Below are 19,877 nucleotides of genomic sequence, written 5' to 3'. Positions count from 1 at the left end.
TGCTGTATTAGACCTTTGAAATACTGAAATCATTTGGCGTAGTGATATAGAACTGTAATGTGGTCAAGACCTGGCTGGAACTATTTTAATCATGCGTTTGCCTGAAAATAATTGCACACCTGAGAACGTTCATCAACCAATCAGTTTCAAGCATTCAACTGCCCCGTAGTATAAAGCGATTTAAAGTGCTTGTGAGTATGATTGAGAATACAACAATATTTTTAGACATATGTTGTGTCCCAAATTATGTAATATACACCATGCACTTACACTATGCACTATGTACTCTATAATCTAGTGTATGAACTTATACGGTTATTTTGCCATCAAGCATCACAGTCTGATAGCCTCAAAGCTGTGAGTGTTGAATGCGTGAAGTGTCCAAAATTCCAAACTTTGTTTTTTTTCAGTTAATTAAGTGCATCATTCAGGCATTTGAAATGCATGTGTTCTTTTTTGGAATTTTCAGTGTGAACATACTTCGACTACAAAAAAAAAGTGTGAAGAATAGTGCATAAGTATGCTAATTGGGACACACCTATAGAATATGATGGTCGTATTTTACTTCAAATGCGTGTGATGTTGCGCATATCACGTTGAAATGTGAGGGTTGGACCACCGTGCTCTGAAGTGAAGCCAGTATCCAGGAGACATCACCTCTTTGAGCTCTCCTCCTCCTCCTCCTCTCGGGGATGTATCTGAAGTAAATGAGACCAAAAATACTGTGGCACTGCTGAGATGCAAAAGATGTTTCAGTTCCAACACAAATGAGTTTGGAGATTGACAAGTCTAGGTCCTTTCATCTTTTTATAGTCTCTGTTGAGGAGCTCTTTGAGCAACAACACATGAAGTCTGCCAACGCGCTGTTCTGAATCAAAATACACTCTTTCCCGGCAAGGTGTACGGTAAAGTTAATTTATCATCGTGCAGCAGCCTTGCAGTCTATTTTGGGGTAGTCGATGGTCTAATTGTTCCCGTTTTTTCTAGCTAGATCAATAATACCAACAGATCGTTATTGTTTAATTTCATATGTTGCAATTACGGCAAAGACGTTGCATGATGAATCTATGAGGGCAAGTGAGTCATTTGTAAATGCACACTGAACATGTTGTGTTGACAAATGTATAGCAGCGCTTTAGCTTTTATAAATCATTCATTAGAAGTGAAGGGCTTGAAGATGACTGTCTGGCTTAAATGATAACACATTTTTTAGGTGTCATATTGAAGGAGTTATAATTCATTCAAGTGCTGCTTTTAGTCGCATTACTACTGCCAGCAATGTCAGCCTACACCCACGGTATGATGTATGTGTGGATGGTTCATGGTTAACTCTTAATAGACTTTCTCTGAGGCGAGTTCCTGTTGCTGACTGGTCATTAATGGTCTGACATCCTCCCAGAAGAAAATCTGAGCAGTTGAAATATTCATGATCTGTATTACGGTGATGGAAAAATTAAGCCATTTGCTCTTTCCAGGCCAGGAAATGAGGAATATTAGTAATACTGACTAAAATCTGTTCATTGTTCAGGGATTATGTGACTTTGTTATTACTGCACATGATGATGTGACTGAAAAACATTTCACAGCTTCTGCAGTTATGGTAAACTAAATAAACACTTTCAATTAACTTTCTCCTGGCAGTGACACAGAGCATGACACCGTGCCATAACCAGATGCAAAATACAATGTAAGGTATTTTTTCTTTTATCTTTTTGCATGATGGAAGAACATTGTTTTGGTTGTGCTTCGGCTCTGCTTGACTGTGTGGATGAATGTGGTTTTCCTACTGCTAATAAAACATTCACTACTAGGCTTAAGAAATGTAATCAGTTTAGATTGAAAGGATCTCAAGCTAGCTGAAGACATTACTGTAGCTTTAGCCATTAATAATCACAGTACTTCCTGGAAAAGAAATTCCAGCACAGCGCTACAACAACCATAATGAAATAATCCTTCACAATAAATAATGCTTTACAATGAACTCTGTTAGAGAGCTACATATAGCAATTTATCTGTTCAATAAAATACCTTACTCACCTGTTGTAGTAAAAACGCCATCTCCACGTTGCTTTTACAACATTTCAAATCCCTCAGTTCCAGTGGCGGGCAGTGCATTTCACACCTAGGCCTTCAGTGGTGTCCTACCTGAATTATTAACTTTTAATAGTGTAGCAGCACACAGACTCTCTATAATTGTTGTGAAATTGCTGTTTTTATTTTGCACTGGCAGTTATAGGGTTAATGCGGTGAGTTCAGAAAAGGCCAGGTAGAGAGAAACGAGCGAGTGAGTTCGGCTTATGCGTTATAGTGTACAGTGGTTCTTGCGTTCCTATTATAAGTTCAGAAACGGAGCCTCCCTTGTATTGTTCTTTAAGGGTTACAATAGTCCCTTGTCAGACGTTACAATAGTTTGAATGTAAAAAAAACAACACTTTTGATCATATATTTCCAAGAAAAATTAAGAAGAAAATCATATTCACACCGGGAAACCCGGGGGCAAAAAAGCATTATACTCACCAAACCTACTGATTATTTTTTTACACAAAATCCATCCAAATCACTCTGTTGTACAGGTTATCTGTGCGTTTCAGTCAAAACAACCTTTTCTATCGCCATCGAGGCTAATGCTGAAAGTCGAGTCTGTCCCGTCGTATTTCTGGCATAAGTTTTAATTCGCTTTAGGGCTGAGACTGTCTGCTCGACAGAAGCAGTGGACACAGGGACAGTCATGCTCTCACACAGATTTTTGAAGGAAATCAATGAGATCAGCAGGACTTTTGCCTTCAAAATCAGTCATGGCATACATTACAGTCAGTCAGTTGTGTTATTACCTGGACAGATCGAATAGAGTTCCGTGACTCTGCGTTAAGCTGGATGGCTGAATAAGGGATTTTTTTTCCAGTACATGTGAACCTGGGGTCGAGGGGGGAAAGAAACATTAATTTGTGGGTTGAAAAACTATTAAATCTACAGGAATATATTTTAGTTTATGCAGTTCGCTACAGATGCGATTAGTTAGCTCAGCCTCTGACTACCAGTAATAGTACGCGCTCTGACCATCCAATGAAAGGACGTGAAAATGCCAATGTTATTGTACGCCTGCTAGACGGCCCCAATGCAGTCAAATCGAAATCTGATTGGCTGTTTAAATCTTACTGATTAAGATTTACTGATATGGATGACATTCATTTTAAGCTACAAACGCCCACACTATTGATTCTGAAGGCCTCAAGGCAGATTTATTTGGCCATGGCAACACATGATGGCTGAAATATTATTGGATAAAAGCTCTAACATAATATACGCTACTGGAAGCAGGCAACCAAGATCATTCATGGAAAAAATATATTAAAGTGCAAGTCAATGATTCTGATAGTGTTTAGGCCAGCAGAGAAGGCCTTGCTGGCCCTGACGGCCCACCACTGCTCAGTTCTCTCCATCACCAAAACAACAAGCAGATGTTCATGCTTGTTTTATTACGCGCTCTGTCGCATTCTCTTTTTTGCCAGCAGACTCTCCTCTGTTTTTTTATTAAACCAGTGATTCCCCAGAAGTTCAAGATTTAGTTGCTCCATCTTTTTCACTCATTATGACAACTAACATCTGTCACTCCCACACTATACACACCACAAAGTAGCTGGAGCAACTTTTCTCTATTTATGGACATGACGAGACACACAGGCGAGTGACGTATGTATGCAATTTCTCGCAAAAAAAAACATCCCGATAGGTCTAAAATATAAACACTTATAATAAACTTACCATAGTGCAGGGTTTCTCAAACTCGGTCCTGGAGGGCCACTGTCCTGCACAGTTTAGCTCCAACCCTGATCAAACACACCTAGCTGTGAGTTTCTAGTGATCCTGAAGACATTGATTAGCTTGCTCAGGTGTGTTTGATCAGGTTTGGAGCTAAACTGTGCAGGACAGTGGCCCTCCAGGAGCGAGTTTGAGAAACCCTGCCATAGTGAATCAGGGTAAGACAAAAACAGGTTTTGGAAGAAGGATTGATGATGTATTGACATTTACATTTTGAACAAAAAAAGTTACATAGTGTACCTTTAAATGACAGCATAGTTGGAGAGACAGGAAACTAAGCAAGAGGTGCAATACACACTGGATTCGAACTTGCATCCCCATGAGCCATGCACTTCTTTATACATCAGGAAGCACATGCCTTTCTAGTCTCAGTCTCAGACGTCAGGCCCACCCTGACCATCTGATGCAATCGCATATCTGATTGGCTGGTACTTTTTGGAGTCAGGGGCTAAGTTCACCTTGAAATGAAGTTGTTTACAAGGTACAGGGTCAATACTGTTAATCTCTTTGAGGAAGAACTAATCACTGAATTTTCCAGCTTAGTAGTGCTAATTTGTTTTTTGCTTGTTTTTTTAAACAAATACTGATACGATCCACCTTTATGCAAAAGCACTGATATTTTAGTGGATATAGGAAATAGGTGTGTCCACAATCTGTACTTCTTGGATGGACAAATATTCAGATTACAAGATTATAAACCCGCACCTAAACAGAACATGAAACAAATCTAACTGTGATTGGCTGTTTTATGTTGGTCTCTTCCTGTGTAAGTGGGTGGTTTTTGGATGGATAAAGCTGCAAACTGGACTAGAGCTTATGTTGTAGTGAAGTGTCTGGCTATGCGAGACTAATGCTCTGTAGTTTCCAGTAACTTTTATGCTTAACATGTTGGATACCATGCAAATGCTCTGTTCACAATATTTATGTAATAGAATGCTGAAAAATGTACAAAAGAAACAAACTGATACTTTTTTTTTTTACTATAAACCACTGATTAAAAGCCACATGGATTAAAATCATTGATGCCAAAAGAATCATAAAACAGTTTGACATTTATACTGTATGAGCCCAATAAAGTGTACGTAGCATAGTGCATGAAGATGCAAAGAAACCCAACCAAACTCCTGAGTAAACTATGAAGCCATAGATGTTGGCCCGATCCCTACGAAGGCTCAGGAACAGGATATTGTTAATGGGGCTTGGCTCATTAAGAGTGTCAGCGATGACAAGCATTTGAACTCAGACAGGAAATGAGGCTCGCTGTCTAAAACGCTGTGAGCGTATATCCCCGCAGCTTTGTCATAGTGATGGATGTTTTTTCATTTGAAATACCAATCAGACCAGCACTAGCATGAATATGATGATCCAATCCTTTGTCCCACCATAAGCACTTTAATTAGCACAATGAGGCTCAGATTAATTAGACAGAAATGGCAGCATAACTGCCCAGTTAATAACCACATATGTAGGTTTAAGCAAGTCTTCAGCTAATGCAATATTGGAGTGCGTCTGAGCATGCATTATCTAAATATGCCCAGGTTACGCTTAATACCCGTAGATTGAGTGATTCGATTTCTATGGTCTGTTCAGTGTATGGAATGGACAGCATGTTTGAAAGAATAAGCTGAAAACAAACCTCAGCACGCCGTCACACATAAATGGACTAAAATCAGCCCTGAATCACAAATAGCTTCAGACATTTAATCCTGAGATTTTATATGTACAGGATTGTTGGACAGGTCAGAAGTGCTTAAGTGCATGAAAGCTTCAAGCACACGGTAGGGGAAAACAGAGTTATTCCCAGCCATGCTCAAACAGCATCAGGAGTGCGTTTAGTACATCATATCGACTGAACATTCAAATCTGACCTTTTCATCAGACATTGGTACATTTCCATGGATCAAAATGCTGGATCAGGAGGTAAAGGTTCAGGAATACAAAATTAAAAGAATGCGCTATAAAACATTATGACTTGCAGCAATCAAAGCACAGAGATGACTTTTCTATAGCTGCGCTGTATTCCCCAGTCCGTCTGAACTTTTAGAAAACCCTCAAGAGGTTACATCAGAACAGTGTATGATAGGGATCTGCAAAGTCAGTCAAAGTCAAATTCCTAATGTTTCACAGATAACCTAAACTGGCAATTCCAAGCTAAACTATTACAGAAAGAGAAAAAGAAAGGCAGATTAATGAGAGCATATGTAGTAAAATCACAGGAGCTGCTAGACCCTATTTACAGTATATGATCTCTGAAAACATTGGCTGCAGTAATGTAGCTGTCTGAAGTTTTTTCCCTTTCTAATCGTTAAAATACTTTAACATTTGTTCCATTAAGTATTATAAGAGTGTGTGTAAGAAAGAGATGCTATACATCTATTCAGCTGTGGACCCATTTATAGGTGACAGTCTTTGGCATGGTGCATTGCCTCACCAGCCAATATAGGCTGGTTCAAATATTTCCACATTCCTTTTCGTGATCACTACGAGTTACGTCAGTGACGACGAATGGGGTTTCGCTTACAAAGCCTCTCACCTTCGAGTATACAAAACGAGCCAATGGCAAGAAAATGCCATGGGTCTGCGGAATTTGCATAGCGTAAGTCCGCCCCACGTCGTGGGTATATAAGGAAGTACGCTGGCAACATGCAGATATGTTTTCGCTTCGGAGCCAAGAGTTCTCTTCACTCCTACAAGCCATTCTGAATCATCTTCACTCTACGAGACGAGCGGCTCTTCAGTGTGTTGGTGTGACGGCGCGTTCGCATTGCCTGCTGCTGATCTGTGCAGTGATCTGCCGACAGTGTGTGTGTTCTCCCTGGGCGTTTCAGCACTCTGCTGAGCTTTTTCCTCTCTCTAAAAGAGCTGCATGCGGCATGTCTTTTTCAAGACGGCTCGCCCGTGTATTTACTGGATGTGGGCGCGTGATTCATCTGCCTAACGGTCATGAGCGCTGTTTCGCGTGTTGGGCTTAATCACGCTCGGCAGCGCTCGTGGATGAGTCATGTTTTCATTGTGGGAACATGACCATCGCAATGTTTATAGATCGAGACTCAACGATCTCCGTGTGGGTAAAGTCCCCTCAGTCACACCCCAATCTATCTCTTCCACGAGAGGGGATACTTTGGCTGGTGGCCAGGGTGATCTGAGGGTTACGGTGTGGCATAATACCGACGAGCATTCCTCGGGCCACGCCCCCCTCCACATCGCAAACCGTGGGGCTTCCGTGTGTGCCTGGTTCCTCTCGGGGACCCAGTGTTTTCTTTTGGGGCTCCAGCAGATGGTGTCATGTCACTCACAGCATCACAAGGTAGGCTTGATTCCTCTGGAAATGAGGATTCGACTGCGTTGCCTACCTCGGGAGTGTCAGCGTTAGTCGAGTCAGATTCAGAGCTGATGGCCATGCTTTCCCGGGCAGCTGAAAGCATCAGTTGGAGTGGCGCCGTCCTCCCCCTCGAGTGCTGTAGGCTTACGATTGGTTCCTGTGCGCGTGTTGCTCTACAGCACTCGCTCCCAATGCCTTTCTCCCGGACGTGCATCAGGACGCCTCCGGCTCGCGAGAGTCCCCGTGACTTATCCTCCGCTGCACTCGATCGCGTGGCGATCATGGGCTGTATGTTCTCTGTCACTATCGTGGCACAGGCATGCAGTGCTATGTGTCGCCTTCGAGGCAGTGCTGACTCGGGAGTTCTGTCAGACCAGGCCGCCGTGGAACGCTGGTCCTTCCCTGGCCAACACTGACAGAACGCGGAAACTCGACCACGCCCCCACGCAGGGACGCTATGCCTCCCATGTCCGGGCTGGTCACTCCGCCACGCACACTACTGTGTGATCCCTGGGCCAGGTGATGTCCACAGGTGTGGTCCAGGAATGGGCTCAGCCAGGTTGATGTGAGGGGGTCTGAGAATTCATTTTCTCAGATCCCCCATGTCCCAGGCTGGGCTCCTCAGCGGTGTGGTTGAGGACTGTACCCTCATGAGCCTCGCCACTCTCGTCCCCCTCTGTCGCCAGACCCCTGCCAGAGCACGCCCGTGGAACGCTGGTCCTTCCCTGGCCTCCTCTGGCAGGACGCGGCTAATGACTGTGCCCCCGCACCGGGCCGCTAGGCCACCCTCGTCCAGGCCGGTCATTCCGCCTCGCTACACCACTGAGGGTAGTCTTGTCTCCTCGTGTCTTCACGGAAGTCGTCGAGGCAGCCCTTGTTCCCCACCGGGAACACGGGGTTTGCATCCTGAACTATCTCGACGACTGGCTGATCCTAGCTCACTCTCGAGACCAGGTTTGCGAACACAGGGACCTAGTGCTCTGGCACCTAGCTTGTCTGGGCCTTCGGGTCAACTGGGAGAAGAGCAAACTCTGCCCCGTGCAGAGGATCTCTTTTCTCGGTATGGAAATCGACTCGGTCGCCATGTGCGCGCAGCATACGAGCAAGCACGCGCAGTCACTGCTGACTTGCCTTCGTCAGTTCGAGGGCAAGAGTGCGGTTCCACTGAAACTATTTCAGAGGCTTATGGGGCATATGGCATCCACAGTAACGCCGGTCGGATTGCTTCATATGAGACCGCTTCAGCTTTGGCTTCGCGATCGAGTCCCGAGGTGGGCATGGCAACACGGCACGCTCCGAGTCCCAGTGACTCTGACCTGCCGTCAGACCTTCACCCCGTGGACAAACCTCAGTTTTCTACGGGCCGGAGTGCCCTTAGAATGAGTTTCTCGGCATGTTGTTGTATCAACAGATGCCTCCACCACAGGCTGGGGCGCCATGTGCAATGCCTTTGACATGTCAATTGCCTTGAGTTGCTGGCTGTACGTCTTGCCCTGCACCGCTTCCTTGCGTTGCTCAGGGGTCAGCACGTACTAGTCCGATCAGACAATACCGTGACAGTAGCGTACATCAACCGACAAGGTGGTCTGCGCTCCCGCCGCATGTCGCAACTCGCCTGCCACCTCCTCATATGGAGTCAGAAGCATCTGAGGTCGCTTCGAGCCATTTATCTCCCGGGAGACTTGAACCGTGTGGCCGACGGTTCAGCTGATTTGGTATCAGTTCGGGGACGCACAGGTAGATCTGTTTGCCTCCCACGACTCGTCCCATTGCGACCTGTTTTATTACCTGACCGAGGGCACGCTCGGCACGGATGCACTGGCCCACAGCTGGCCGCGGGGCCTCCGCAAGTATGCGTTTCCCCCAGTGAGCCTTCTTGCGCAGACCTTGCGCAAGATCAGGGAGGACGAGGAGCAGGTCATTTTGGTTGCCCCGTATTGGCACAACCGGACCTGGTTCCCCGAACTAGTACTCCTCGCGACAGCACCTGCCTGGCTAATTCCCCTGAGGAAGGACCTGCTTTCTCAGGGACGGGGCACCCAATGGCACCCTCGTCCCGATCTTTGGAACCTCCACATGTGGCTCCTGGAGGCAGGTTTGAGTACCCTACCACCATCACTTCCGCTAGAGCATCGTCCACAAGACATGCCTATGCGTTGAAGTGGAACCTCTTCGTCAACTGGTGTTCTTCCCGTCGTGAAGACCCCACGAAATGCCCGATCAGTGTCGTGCTTTCCTTCCTGCAGCAAGGGTTGGAGCGAAGGCTGTCTCCCTCCACCCTGAAAGTGTATGTTGCCGCCATTGCCGCACACCACGATACATCACGATGAAGGTAAGTCTCTATCTGGGAAGGCACGACCTGATCATCAGGTTCCTGAGAGGAGTGAGGAGACTGAATCCTCCTCGCCCTCCTCTCGTTCCCTCTTGGGACCTCTCAGTGGTTTTAACTGCCCTGCAAAGTGCTTCCTTTGAGCCTCTGCAATCAGTGGAGCTTAAGTTCCTGTCAATTAAGACAGCGCTCCTGGTTGCATTGGCCTCCATCAAGAGGGTAGGGGACCTGCAGGCATTTTCGGTTGACGAAGCGTGCCTGGATTTCGGGCCGGCTAACTCTCACGTGATCCTGAGACCCCGGCCTGGATATGTGCCCAAGGTTCCCACCACACCCTTTCGAGAACAGGTGGTTCTACAATCTCCGAGTGGAGCCAGTTTCTTCTCATGTTCTCGCTTCAACCAGCCGGTACTAGATTCTGCTCAAGTGTCTTTGCTTGCCCGCCATTCCTCTCTACGGACCGGATACGTGCGATTATTCTCCTCAGGTGAGCCTCCCGCAGGCCCTGGAGTTCCTCCAGCGCTGTCAACGTCAACTCCAGAGTTATGCCACCGGCAGCTTTCGCGCTTGGCTAGGTGCCTCCGTGTGCATGGTTCCCCCTCTGGGCGACCCCCACATGTGTATTTCCACTGTAAGCCTCTCTGAGCATGTGTCTTTCCCTTGGCAAGCCACCTTGCCACCCCTGGGGTTGAAATATTCCACCTGCGGCTGGACACCCCAGTGATACTCCATATGCAGCCCCTCCGGGTCATATGTGTATTCCAAGTCCCCCCCTTCGGGCTGGGCATGATTGCATATTTCCGCTGAGATATGCTTCCCAGTGTACCTTGGTATTCCTGTGTTAAGTAGGAGTCCTTCGTCCGTGCCAGTCTCACGACAGGGAGCTCAGACTTACGCAGAGCACTGGAAGACAGCCGAGGTGGCGTGATTAGACTGGGAACCCCATTCGCCGTCACTGACGTAACTCGTAGTGACCACGAAATGGAACGTCTCGGTTACGTATGTAACCCTCGTTCCTTGAGTAGGGAACGGAGATGTTACGTCTCCCTGCCACTTCTGCTGGAACGCTGGAACAGCGGAGTTCAGTCTCGGCTCCTCAGCGAAGAAACATATCTGCATGTTGCCAGCGTACTTCCTTATATACCCACGATGTGGGGCGGACTTACGCTATGCAAATTCCGCAGACCCATGGCATTTTCTTTTCTTCGGTTTAAATATTGTCTTCATTTTTATTTAAAATATGTGATGGGAAAAGAGAACTCTAATTTGAACTCGGGTCGGTTGCATCAAAAGCTGACGCCACCTGCCTTGCTCGCCACACCACTGATTTTGTCAACAGGATTTTTTTTTTTTTTTTGTCTGGCAAAATCAGATAATTTTGGGCGGAGTTAGTGTAACTATCCTCTGCCAACGAGACGGGCTATTTGCACTTGGTGTAAATAGACACTCTACCACATGTATCCTCAAACTAACCACTTCTGAACAATGTAAAAAAAGTAATAGTGTAAAACTATACAGGTGACAACATTTCATTACAATATACTGTTAAATAAAAATAAAAAATTATCCGTCATAATGTCAAATCAGGTAAACATGTTCAATAAATGTGATAGCATTGATACAATAAAATCAGCATATTAATTCCTTGACTTCAATATTCAATGAATCTAAAAGGATTCACAAACAATCATACATATCTAAATGTGTTGATTATGTAAAATTCTTACTCTTTAGATGCTGTTAATATGTTAAACTTTTTTTGTGTGTGTGTGTGTGTGTGTGTCTGTGCAAACATATGGAATTGTACTTGATCCACATTTTATGTATGAATACTAATGAGATCATTTTGGCACTGTCACAGACACGCTTCATTTGCACAGTATCTCTCATCTGAGCGCTCTCCGAATATTGCATCTGTGTAAAATCATAGATGTAATGCTATTTATTTACAAAAGTTGTCAAAGCCACATCATCTCATTGTCAAGAAATCCTTAAATTGGCCCAGAGTAGAATGAGATTTATTCAAGAAGGACTTTAGCGTCACTGCATTCTGTGTCCATTTTACTGCAAATATGCACTGTCATCTATTAGAGAAACATACCGCAATGTGTGAAACCGCAATGTGTGAAACACAAAGGTGCGGCACAGAAGAAAGTCATCTCAGCATGCAGGTTGGCCAGAAGCCTTTTTTTTTTCATCAGAATCAATGACCTCAGTAGGAACGGCACATTGGTTTGCGCTTAGCACGGCATGCACTCAGATTTATTTATTTTTTTGTCTGATGTTGTGTTTTTTGCATTCATCGTACGGTTCAAAATGTGGCCCAAGAATAGAGATACCTGGGCTGACTAAAGGCCTGCAGGAGACTTTTAATTTAAGAGGATAACTTTAGGTTGATGGTATTAGTATGACACAAGCTGATGTAATTCACAGAGCTTGTTCTCCAGAGCTCTCACGACCTTGTCAGCAGATCCCAGACATGTCAGAAGAGCTGCCTGGCTCTCTGAAAACTTATCTTCAGCAGAAAAGACAACAGGAATACATCGTGCTCTGGCAGACAATTAACTGCACTGTAACTTTCAGATGTAATATCAGACCTTTGCCTGATGCCATTTCTCATTTCTCTGAGGTGGTGGATCTGTTGGCAGCAAGTAGTGACTTAACCCCCTGATGAATTAGAATGTCAGTCTGCATTAAAAGTGAAAGCCAGTGATACCAGACATCAGGATATCCTCAATTATGTAGGCCTGTGTCTACAGATACAGTGATATAATGAATCCAGGGCTCAGAAAGATAGCTGGAGTAAATGTTGTGATGAAAACGTCTCCCTTGGAACGTTAAGTTTTAAACTGGCGGCAATTGTTTTATGTCTTACTTGCTTGTGATATAAATTCAATTAGGAATTAATTCTCTCTAATTCTGCAAGAGACTGCCTTCAAAGTTAATTCAATGGGAAAAGATAAAATTGTTTCCTTTGCTGTACCATGATAAGCGTATTAATTATGTAATTGCAGAGGAATTATGCCAGTGATTAAAATGTTTACATTTTTTGCATGCTTGCTGTTGCTATTAAAATCTTTCCTATTACAGGGTCTTGGCAATTTCAGGACTCTATGTACACAATTTACATTCAGATTGTCTTTTTATTCTTATGCTAAATAGAATAATAAAAATAAAAACATTGGGCAAGGGTTGGTTAATGACTGATTAGCATGTGTTTCTAATACAACAACGTAACTCGCAGCTTAAAGGGATAATGAAATGAAAATTCTGTCATTAATAACTCACCCTCATGTCGTTCCAAACCCGTAAGACTTTCGTTTATCTTCGGAACACAAATAAAGATAGAATAAAGAAATCTGAGAGCTTTATGTCCCTCCATTGACTGCTACGCAACTACCACTTTGTCGACTCAAAAGATTGAGTGTTTTAGTCCAAATTTTCTGAAGAGACTTCTTATATGATGAACAGATTTAATTTAGGCTTTTATTCACATGATATTAGCAGATGATCAACAATATTCGCTTCACCTGTGACTGGTCATAATGTTTTGGCTCATCAGTGTAGGCAAATATAGGCAATATTTAATTATAGTATAGTAGATTTATTATAGTAATTGTTGAGGGCTCTTTTTACATCCCCACCACCTTTCTGTTACAGCTCAGGATAGTAGTTCCTGTGAACAATTAGGGGCTGTTTACACGAAACCGTTTTCAACTAAAAACGTAAAACTTTGTATGCATTTTGGCCGCTCGTTTACACAACAGCGGCGTTTTGGTTGGCTGAAAACACAAACTTTTGAAAATGGGTTAAAGTGCAAGGTTTTGAAAAATGGTCTCCGTGTAAACAACAAAAACGTAAATCTCTGAAGACGATGACGTCATGCACATGCGTATTACGTGTTCTATAGTGTTTCATCGCCATCTAATGGCCTGGCAGAAGAATACAGCGATTTTAGTCGTTTTTGCGGATCCGTGTGAGTGGGGATCGTTTTGACAATGGTGTCCTCTGTACACGGAAAAACTTCTCCTTTTTAAGCATATCGTTGTCGTGTATACGTACCCTCAGTCACATAGCACTTTAGGTTCAGATGAGAAAGACTCAAAAACAGTTCAGGATTCCAGAACTGAGCTGATTTCAAATCACATACTTCCGGGTGGTCCTGCGCCAGCTGAGTAACTGCCATTGAGATTAATAAAAATACTAACAAACAGCTTTCTAGAGGTTTTATTTTGATCTCCTTCAATAAAACATTACTATTTGATGAAAATTAAGGGAAGCTCTAACAAACCTTTACCATTATTCAGTTTTACGTTTATTTCTTGTTACCATCTAGTTTTATTTCTGCATTGTCCACAAAAATTAAAGTAAAAAAAAAAAAAAACACCTTCAAAGTGCCATGAACAACTTCTACTTATGGCTACTTCCCTGGCTATTCTTCAGTGTGGACCCAACAGTACGCTTCTGTGCACCACTTTGCAATTAGCACCTCTCTATTCCAGCTTTCAGCTAACTTAGCCTTCACTCTCCTCTCTAAATGAATTTTCTTCTAAAAAGACCAGACTCTTATGCAAGCAACAGAGCACCTGCCAGCCCCGTCTGAAGACAGCAGATGAGAGACACATCAGTGATGTGATAACAGGCAGACTGGCAAATTCATGGCATCTTTTGATTCTTGCAAACGCAATTAATTAAAGAACTGCGAGTACCGAGGTAGGCAATGGCACCAAGACAAAATAAATTGGAGTTTGGACCGAAGTCTTTCTTTTAATAAATATTCTGTATAAGAGGACACGCAATTGTAAAGAATTGCTTTTTCATGCAATTTAATAATAATTTCACAAAAATATTCACATAATAAAAAACTGTTCATTAAGTGAGGAAAATTATAGAGTGCACTTCATTTCAGTTAAAGCATAAATTCTCCCTTAGTGATGCATGAAATATTACAGTTTGCAACGAAAATGAAGTCTGGTGTCAACTTCAATAGAATTTTGTTTTTGTGAGTGCATTTTTGATGGATGTCTGGAAAGAAATACACGTTTGATTATGTAACATTGCATCAGGTTGTGATTGGTGCTATGCATTCAGACACACATTAAAGTTGTTTAGTGGGTGAAGCTCTATTGCACCGTATGCAAGATTAATGGCTTACTCTGGCCCTGAACCGCTAAGGCTAACAGAGACACCCTGGCCAGCAGCGCACCATTTATAAATCAAGCTAAATGGATCGATATTTTCAGGACTATGGAGGTAAAGTATGGCAACTCCTGCTTTAGGAAAGACCATTATGAATCGGGGATGAGTCTGAAACTCGAGGAAGCTGGTGGAAATTCGAGGTTATACTCTGACCCCTGTGTTCCATACAATAAGACGGTCAATAAAATTTCCATATTTATTACAGTCTATAACTAAGATTTAAATTCTTAAGCCCTCACTAATCCTGTCTTATAGCTGTAATTCTCAATTTAATGGATGAACGCTGATGTAATCATGAAAAGTTCATTTATAGCTCTGCTTAAATACCATCTGAGGGAAAAAAATATAAGAGATTTGTAAATGTAGCAAAAATCTCTATTAACTAATGTGGATATCTGATATCTTTACATGTTTACTTGATCAATTATATAGAAAAGTACATTAGCAGGGAGCGTGTGTGAAATGTTTAACATACAGTATATGTTTCATTTATATATGTTTGTGTGATTTTTGTTTTGTTTTGTTTGTAGGGCATTTCAACACAATCTCATGGGAATCCGTAACTATTTTACGTTTTGGCAAATTGCTGGCTAAATCCTATCATTACTTACAATCTCATTCAAAGGTTTTCATACAATCTGCTTACGTCCCAGTGATGTTTATACTTAGGGGTGGGCCTTCATGCTTACTTTTTTTCTAAAAATCATACATTTTCATACAAATTTATTTGAGACTGACACATTGTAAAAAAAAGTCAGTGTTTTCTTGTGAGATCAGGTTGGACATTTACACCACATCTACACCAGATGAGAGCAGTGTGACCCGAATAGCAAATAGAACCCATTATAATCAGTGATGCTGTACTGGATGTGGCGCGATGCGACAACAAATTCCCAACAGTAAACTGATGCCCCATTCTATTTCTGACGTACTTCAAGCGTTCGTGCTACTTCTGACATAAAGAACAAATGGATTTGCAATGGTCGCTTTGTCTCATCCAGTGTAGACAGCCTCAAGCTTTAGACATGGTGTTTTAAAATTAGTCGAAATTTACAAATTTACGTTGCGATGTGACGGACAGAGAAAAGACAGATCTGAATGCAAGCTTGCAGTTTATTGTAAGAACGGCCGCGGTTTAAGCTGAAAAAATTACTGGAGAAAGGAGCTGGTTTAAGATGACAAAATGACTGGAGACAGGAACCGGTTTAAGATGACAAAATTATTGGAGAAAGGGGTGGGGTTTAAGTGGACAAAATGATTGGAGAAAGGGGCGGGGTTTAAGCTGACAAAAGTGGACAAAAGTATTGGAGAAAGGGGTGGGGTTTAAGTGGACAAAATTATTGGAGAAAGGGGCGGGGTTTAAGCTGACAAAAGTGGACAAAAGTATTGGAGAAAGGGGTGGGGTTTAAAGGAGAACTCCGGTCAATTTTAACATTGAGCTCATTTTTTTGTAAATTTGGAGTGCTGTCAGTACAGAGAACAACAACAAAAATCGGTGTTGCCTACACCGTGTTATCCTCTTTTTAAAATTTGCACCCTGTTGACTTCAATGGGGCAAGTTTTAAACCTGCTGTTAGCCTCTTAACATCCTTGATGTGTCATTACAAGTGCACAGGTCATGTGAGTGATTCCTTCGGAGTGAACGCGGGTGAATCTGACTGCAGTAGATGTGAAAGAAATATATAAAAAATTATGTTTATTCAGCCAGCGCACATACCTGTATTTACATCCTGTTTTCGGTCGAAGTCCACAGTAGTCGATTGTCGAGTTCACGCGCGTGATCATAGGTACTAAACCCATGCGCGTGAACTCGACAATCGACTACTGTGGACTTCGACCGAAAACAGGATTTAAATACAGGTATGAGCGCTGGCTGAATAAACATAATTTTTTATATATTTCTTTCACATCTACTGCAGTCAGATTCACCCGCGTTCACTCCAAAGGAATCACTCACATGACCTGTGCACTTACTTGACCCATTGAAGTCCACAGGGTGCAAATTTTAAAAACAGGATAACACGGTGTAGGCAACACCGATTTTTGTAGTTGTTCTCTGTACTGACAGCACTCCAAATGTACCAAAAAATGAGCTCAATGTTAAAATTGACCGGAGTTCTCCTTTAAGTGGACAACATGATTGGAGAAAGGGGTGGGGTTTAAGTGGACAACATGATTGGAGAAAGGGGCGGGTTTAAGCTGACAAAGGTGGACAAAAGTATTGGGTTTAAGCTGACAAAAGTGGACAAAATGATTGGAGAAAGGGGTGGGGTTTAAGTGGACGAAATGATTGGAAAAAGGGGAGGGTTAAAGCAGACAAAAGGTATGTTCAACTTCGGCTGCGGCTGGATGTAACCGATCGGAGAGACAACATTTGCAGTCGGGGAGGAGCTGCAAACAGAGATGTGAAGTCGGACAGTTTCTGCTTTGCGTAGTGACACTCGCGCTGTGATTGCATACTTTATCACAGCTGAAGTAAAATAAATGCAATATTTGTCAAATACACAGACATTTCAGAGACATTTTCATTTAATACTTTATGTACTGCTTATTACAGCGTATGTTTGTACAAGAATAAAGTTCAACATAAGCCTGTACTATTTAAATACCACTGTAGTGGGGTCTACGTTTTTTTAATCAGTTTTATTTTGATAAACATGGCACAATATAATGAAAAGACTACATGAAAAGAGATTTTACTGTTATAAAAATGCTGATTTGTGAGCAGTAGTGGAACTGAAGGCGTTTGAATAAACACAAACACTCGTGATCGTTGTCATGCGGTGGATTCGGCCAATCGTGGAACAGTTGTGTCGTCATCAGAGCTCGTGCAGCCGCTCTGGAGAAGCAGCGCAGAATGAATCAGCCGGCTGTTCTCGAATCGCTCTCGCGGTACTTTGATGCCATACGTCACAGTCACATGGCGTCGGCGCTGTCTCAAGTCGGACAATATTTCTAAAATATTAGCCGTTTTGCTAACTTACACCACTGAATTATGCTGTCCCCTCCCTCAAAAATCCCACCCTGGATTGACATGTTAGCTCTCAAAATGACTTAGCACTTTGGAGCGTTCTGACTAGCTAAACGGTAAAATCCTGCATTCAGATAGCAGTTTTTCTGCCTAGGGCTCTCGCAGAAACTAGTGTGATTTCTCAAGACACCTGTTTCAGTGATATCTGTCAGGTGAGAGGGAAGTTTTCTTCGTGTCATTCCAAAACAACTGCTCACGGCACTATTAATACGCTAACTCCTACAACAACAGAATTGTGACTAAGTGGATATCACCTTATGTAGTTCATCAGTTCAAGTAAGAACAACTCTAAAGCTGGACTCGATGGTTTCTTGAAGAAAACTTGTGAAAATAACGACCTATTTCGCATGTCCCAGATTTGCCGAAGCCTTTCTCTCTATTGTGCATCTGTAATGCAGGTGATGGTGATTTATGAGCAGAAGTAAAGGATGTGCCTGAGATTTGATAATTTCCCCATACCCTTCAGCATCACACTCACCGGGGAGATAAGAGACTGGAAATATTGGCTGCGAGAATTAAAACCTCTTGTGTGTGCTCTGATTATTTTGTCACTTTCTGTAACTGAATTCCTATTTGTCATGCTGAAGTCTACACTAATTTGAGGGGTGACCACATTCCACAAGCTATCTCACTTTTTCCTCACAAGGCTGTGAAAAGAAAATAGCAGTGCTATAGTTTCATCAATTAAATATAATACATTTGAACATGTTCTCTGAGGAAATGTGTGTGTGATTGCAAGCTGATTGCAAGATGGTTGCTTAATCAAGTCAAAAGAGTGGTTCATCCTTCAATGCATGTCTATAGAATTTGTTTTCCTTATTTTATTGTTTGTCAAATGTCAGACTGCTTGGAAAAGCAATAGCACACCCCAACAATTCGATGTATCATTCATGTCTGTAGGGACATTAGGGAGTTGCGTGCTGAATTTTAACACTTTTTTTTTACTGTTGTTTTGCACATATTTACCAAGTGTGCCAATATTAGAGTAGGTGGCTTAAGTGAAAAGCCACCATTGTGAACCTTTCCTATGCTTTTCATTCATTTTGATTAATATTTCTGTTTTCACAGGGGCCTTATGCCACGGACTCTGGACAGCCAAATCACCATGGAGAAAACACCGAGTTACTTTGTAACACGGGAGGCACCGCGACGCATCTCAAACATGTCTCGTGAAACGAAGCTGATTGTTGTAGTGCGAAACCCGGTAACAAGGGCGATCTCCGACTACACACAGACCCTGTCGAAGAAGCCTGACATCCCCTCTTTTGAGGACCTAGCATTCATGAACAGGAGTGAAGGCATCGTGGACACCTCCTGGAATGCCATCCGCATAGGCATGTACATCCTACACCTGGAGAACTGGCTGCAATACTTCCGTCTGTCACAGATTCATTTCGTCAGCGGGGAGCGGCTCATCACGGATCCGGCCGGAGAGCTGGGCCGGGTGCAAGACTTCCTGGGGCTCAAACGCATCATCACAGACAAGCACTTCTACTTCAACCGAACGAAAGGCTTCCCGTGCCTGAAGAAGCCGGAAAGCAGCAGCCAGCCCCGCTGTCTGGGCAAGTCCAAGGGCAGAACTCACGTTCAGATTGACCGGGAAGTTATTGAGCAGCTTAGAGAATTTTATAGGCCATTCAATGTGAAATTTTATGAAATGGTGGGTCATGACTTCAGATGGGACTGAGGAGGACCTTGGTGAAACCAGCCTCTCTCTTCTGCTGATGAGTCCACCTTGAAGGGATTTTTCACCCAAAAATTAAAATTCGGTCACCATTTACTCACCCTAATGTCGTTCCAAACCTGTATTACTTTCTTTCTTGAGTGGAGCAAAAAAGAAAATATTGAAGAAGAATGTGCTGGGTACTGTTTTGTCATTTCATATAAAGTCATATGAACAACTTTTATAATAGTTTTATGGTGTTTCTGCACCCTTTTTAAAGTTTGAAATCTCTATACACTATATAACTTGTATATATATATATATATATATATATATATATACATACACTACCAATTCAAAAGTTTGGGGTCAGTATGTTTTTATTTTATTTTATAAATTAATACTTTTATTTAGCAAGGATGCATTCAATTGATCAAAAGTGACAGTAAAGACATTTACAATGTTACAAAAGATTTCTATTTCAAATAAATGTTGTTCTTTTGAACTTTCTATT

The 19,877-nt window shown here is 42.7% G+C and overlaps 1 protein-coding gene across 1 annotated transcript in view; it reads left to right on the top strand.

Moving 5' to 3' along the window:
• hs3st2 (heparan sulfate (glucosamine) 3-O-sulfotransferase 2) overlaps positions 1-19,524 on the top strand; it is a 35,822-nt gene extending 16,298 nt beyond the window's left edge. The window contains exon 2 of the mRNA XM_084421133.1: positions 18,769-19,524. Coding sequence (XP_084277259.1) covers positions 18,769-19,387 — 619 coding nt within the window. The 3' untranslated portion in view covers positions 19,388-19,524. The remainder of the gene's footprint in view (positions 1-18,768) is intronic.
• The last annotated feature ends 353 nt before the right edge of the window (positions 19,525-19,877 follow it).

This window comes from Rutilus rutilus (assembly GCF_951802725.1).
Source record: "Rutilus rutilus genome assembly, chromosome: 1".
Lineage (NCBI taxonomy): Eukaryota > Metazoa > Chordata > Actinopteri > Cypriniformes > Leuciscidae > Rutilus > Rutilus rutilus.
This window is presented reverse-complemented; position numbering and strand designations above follow the sequence as displayed.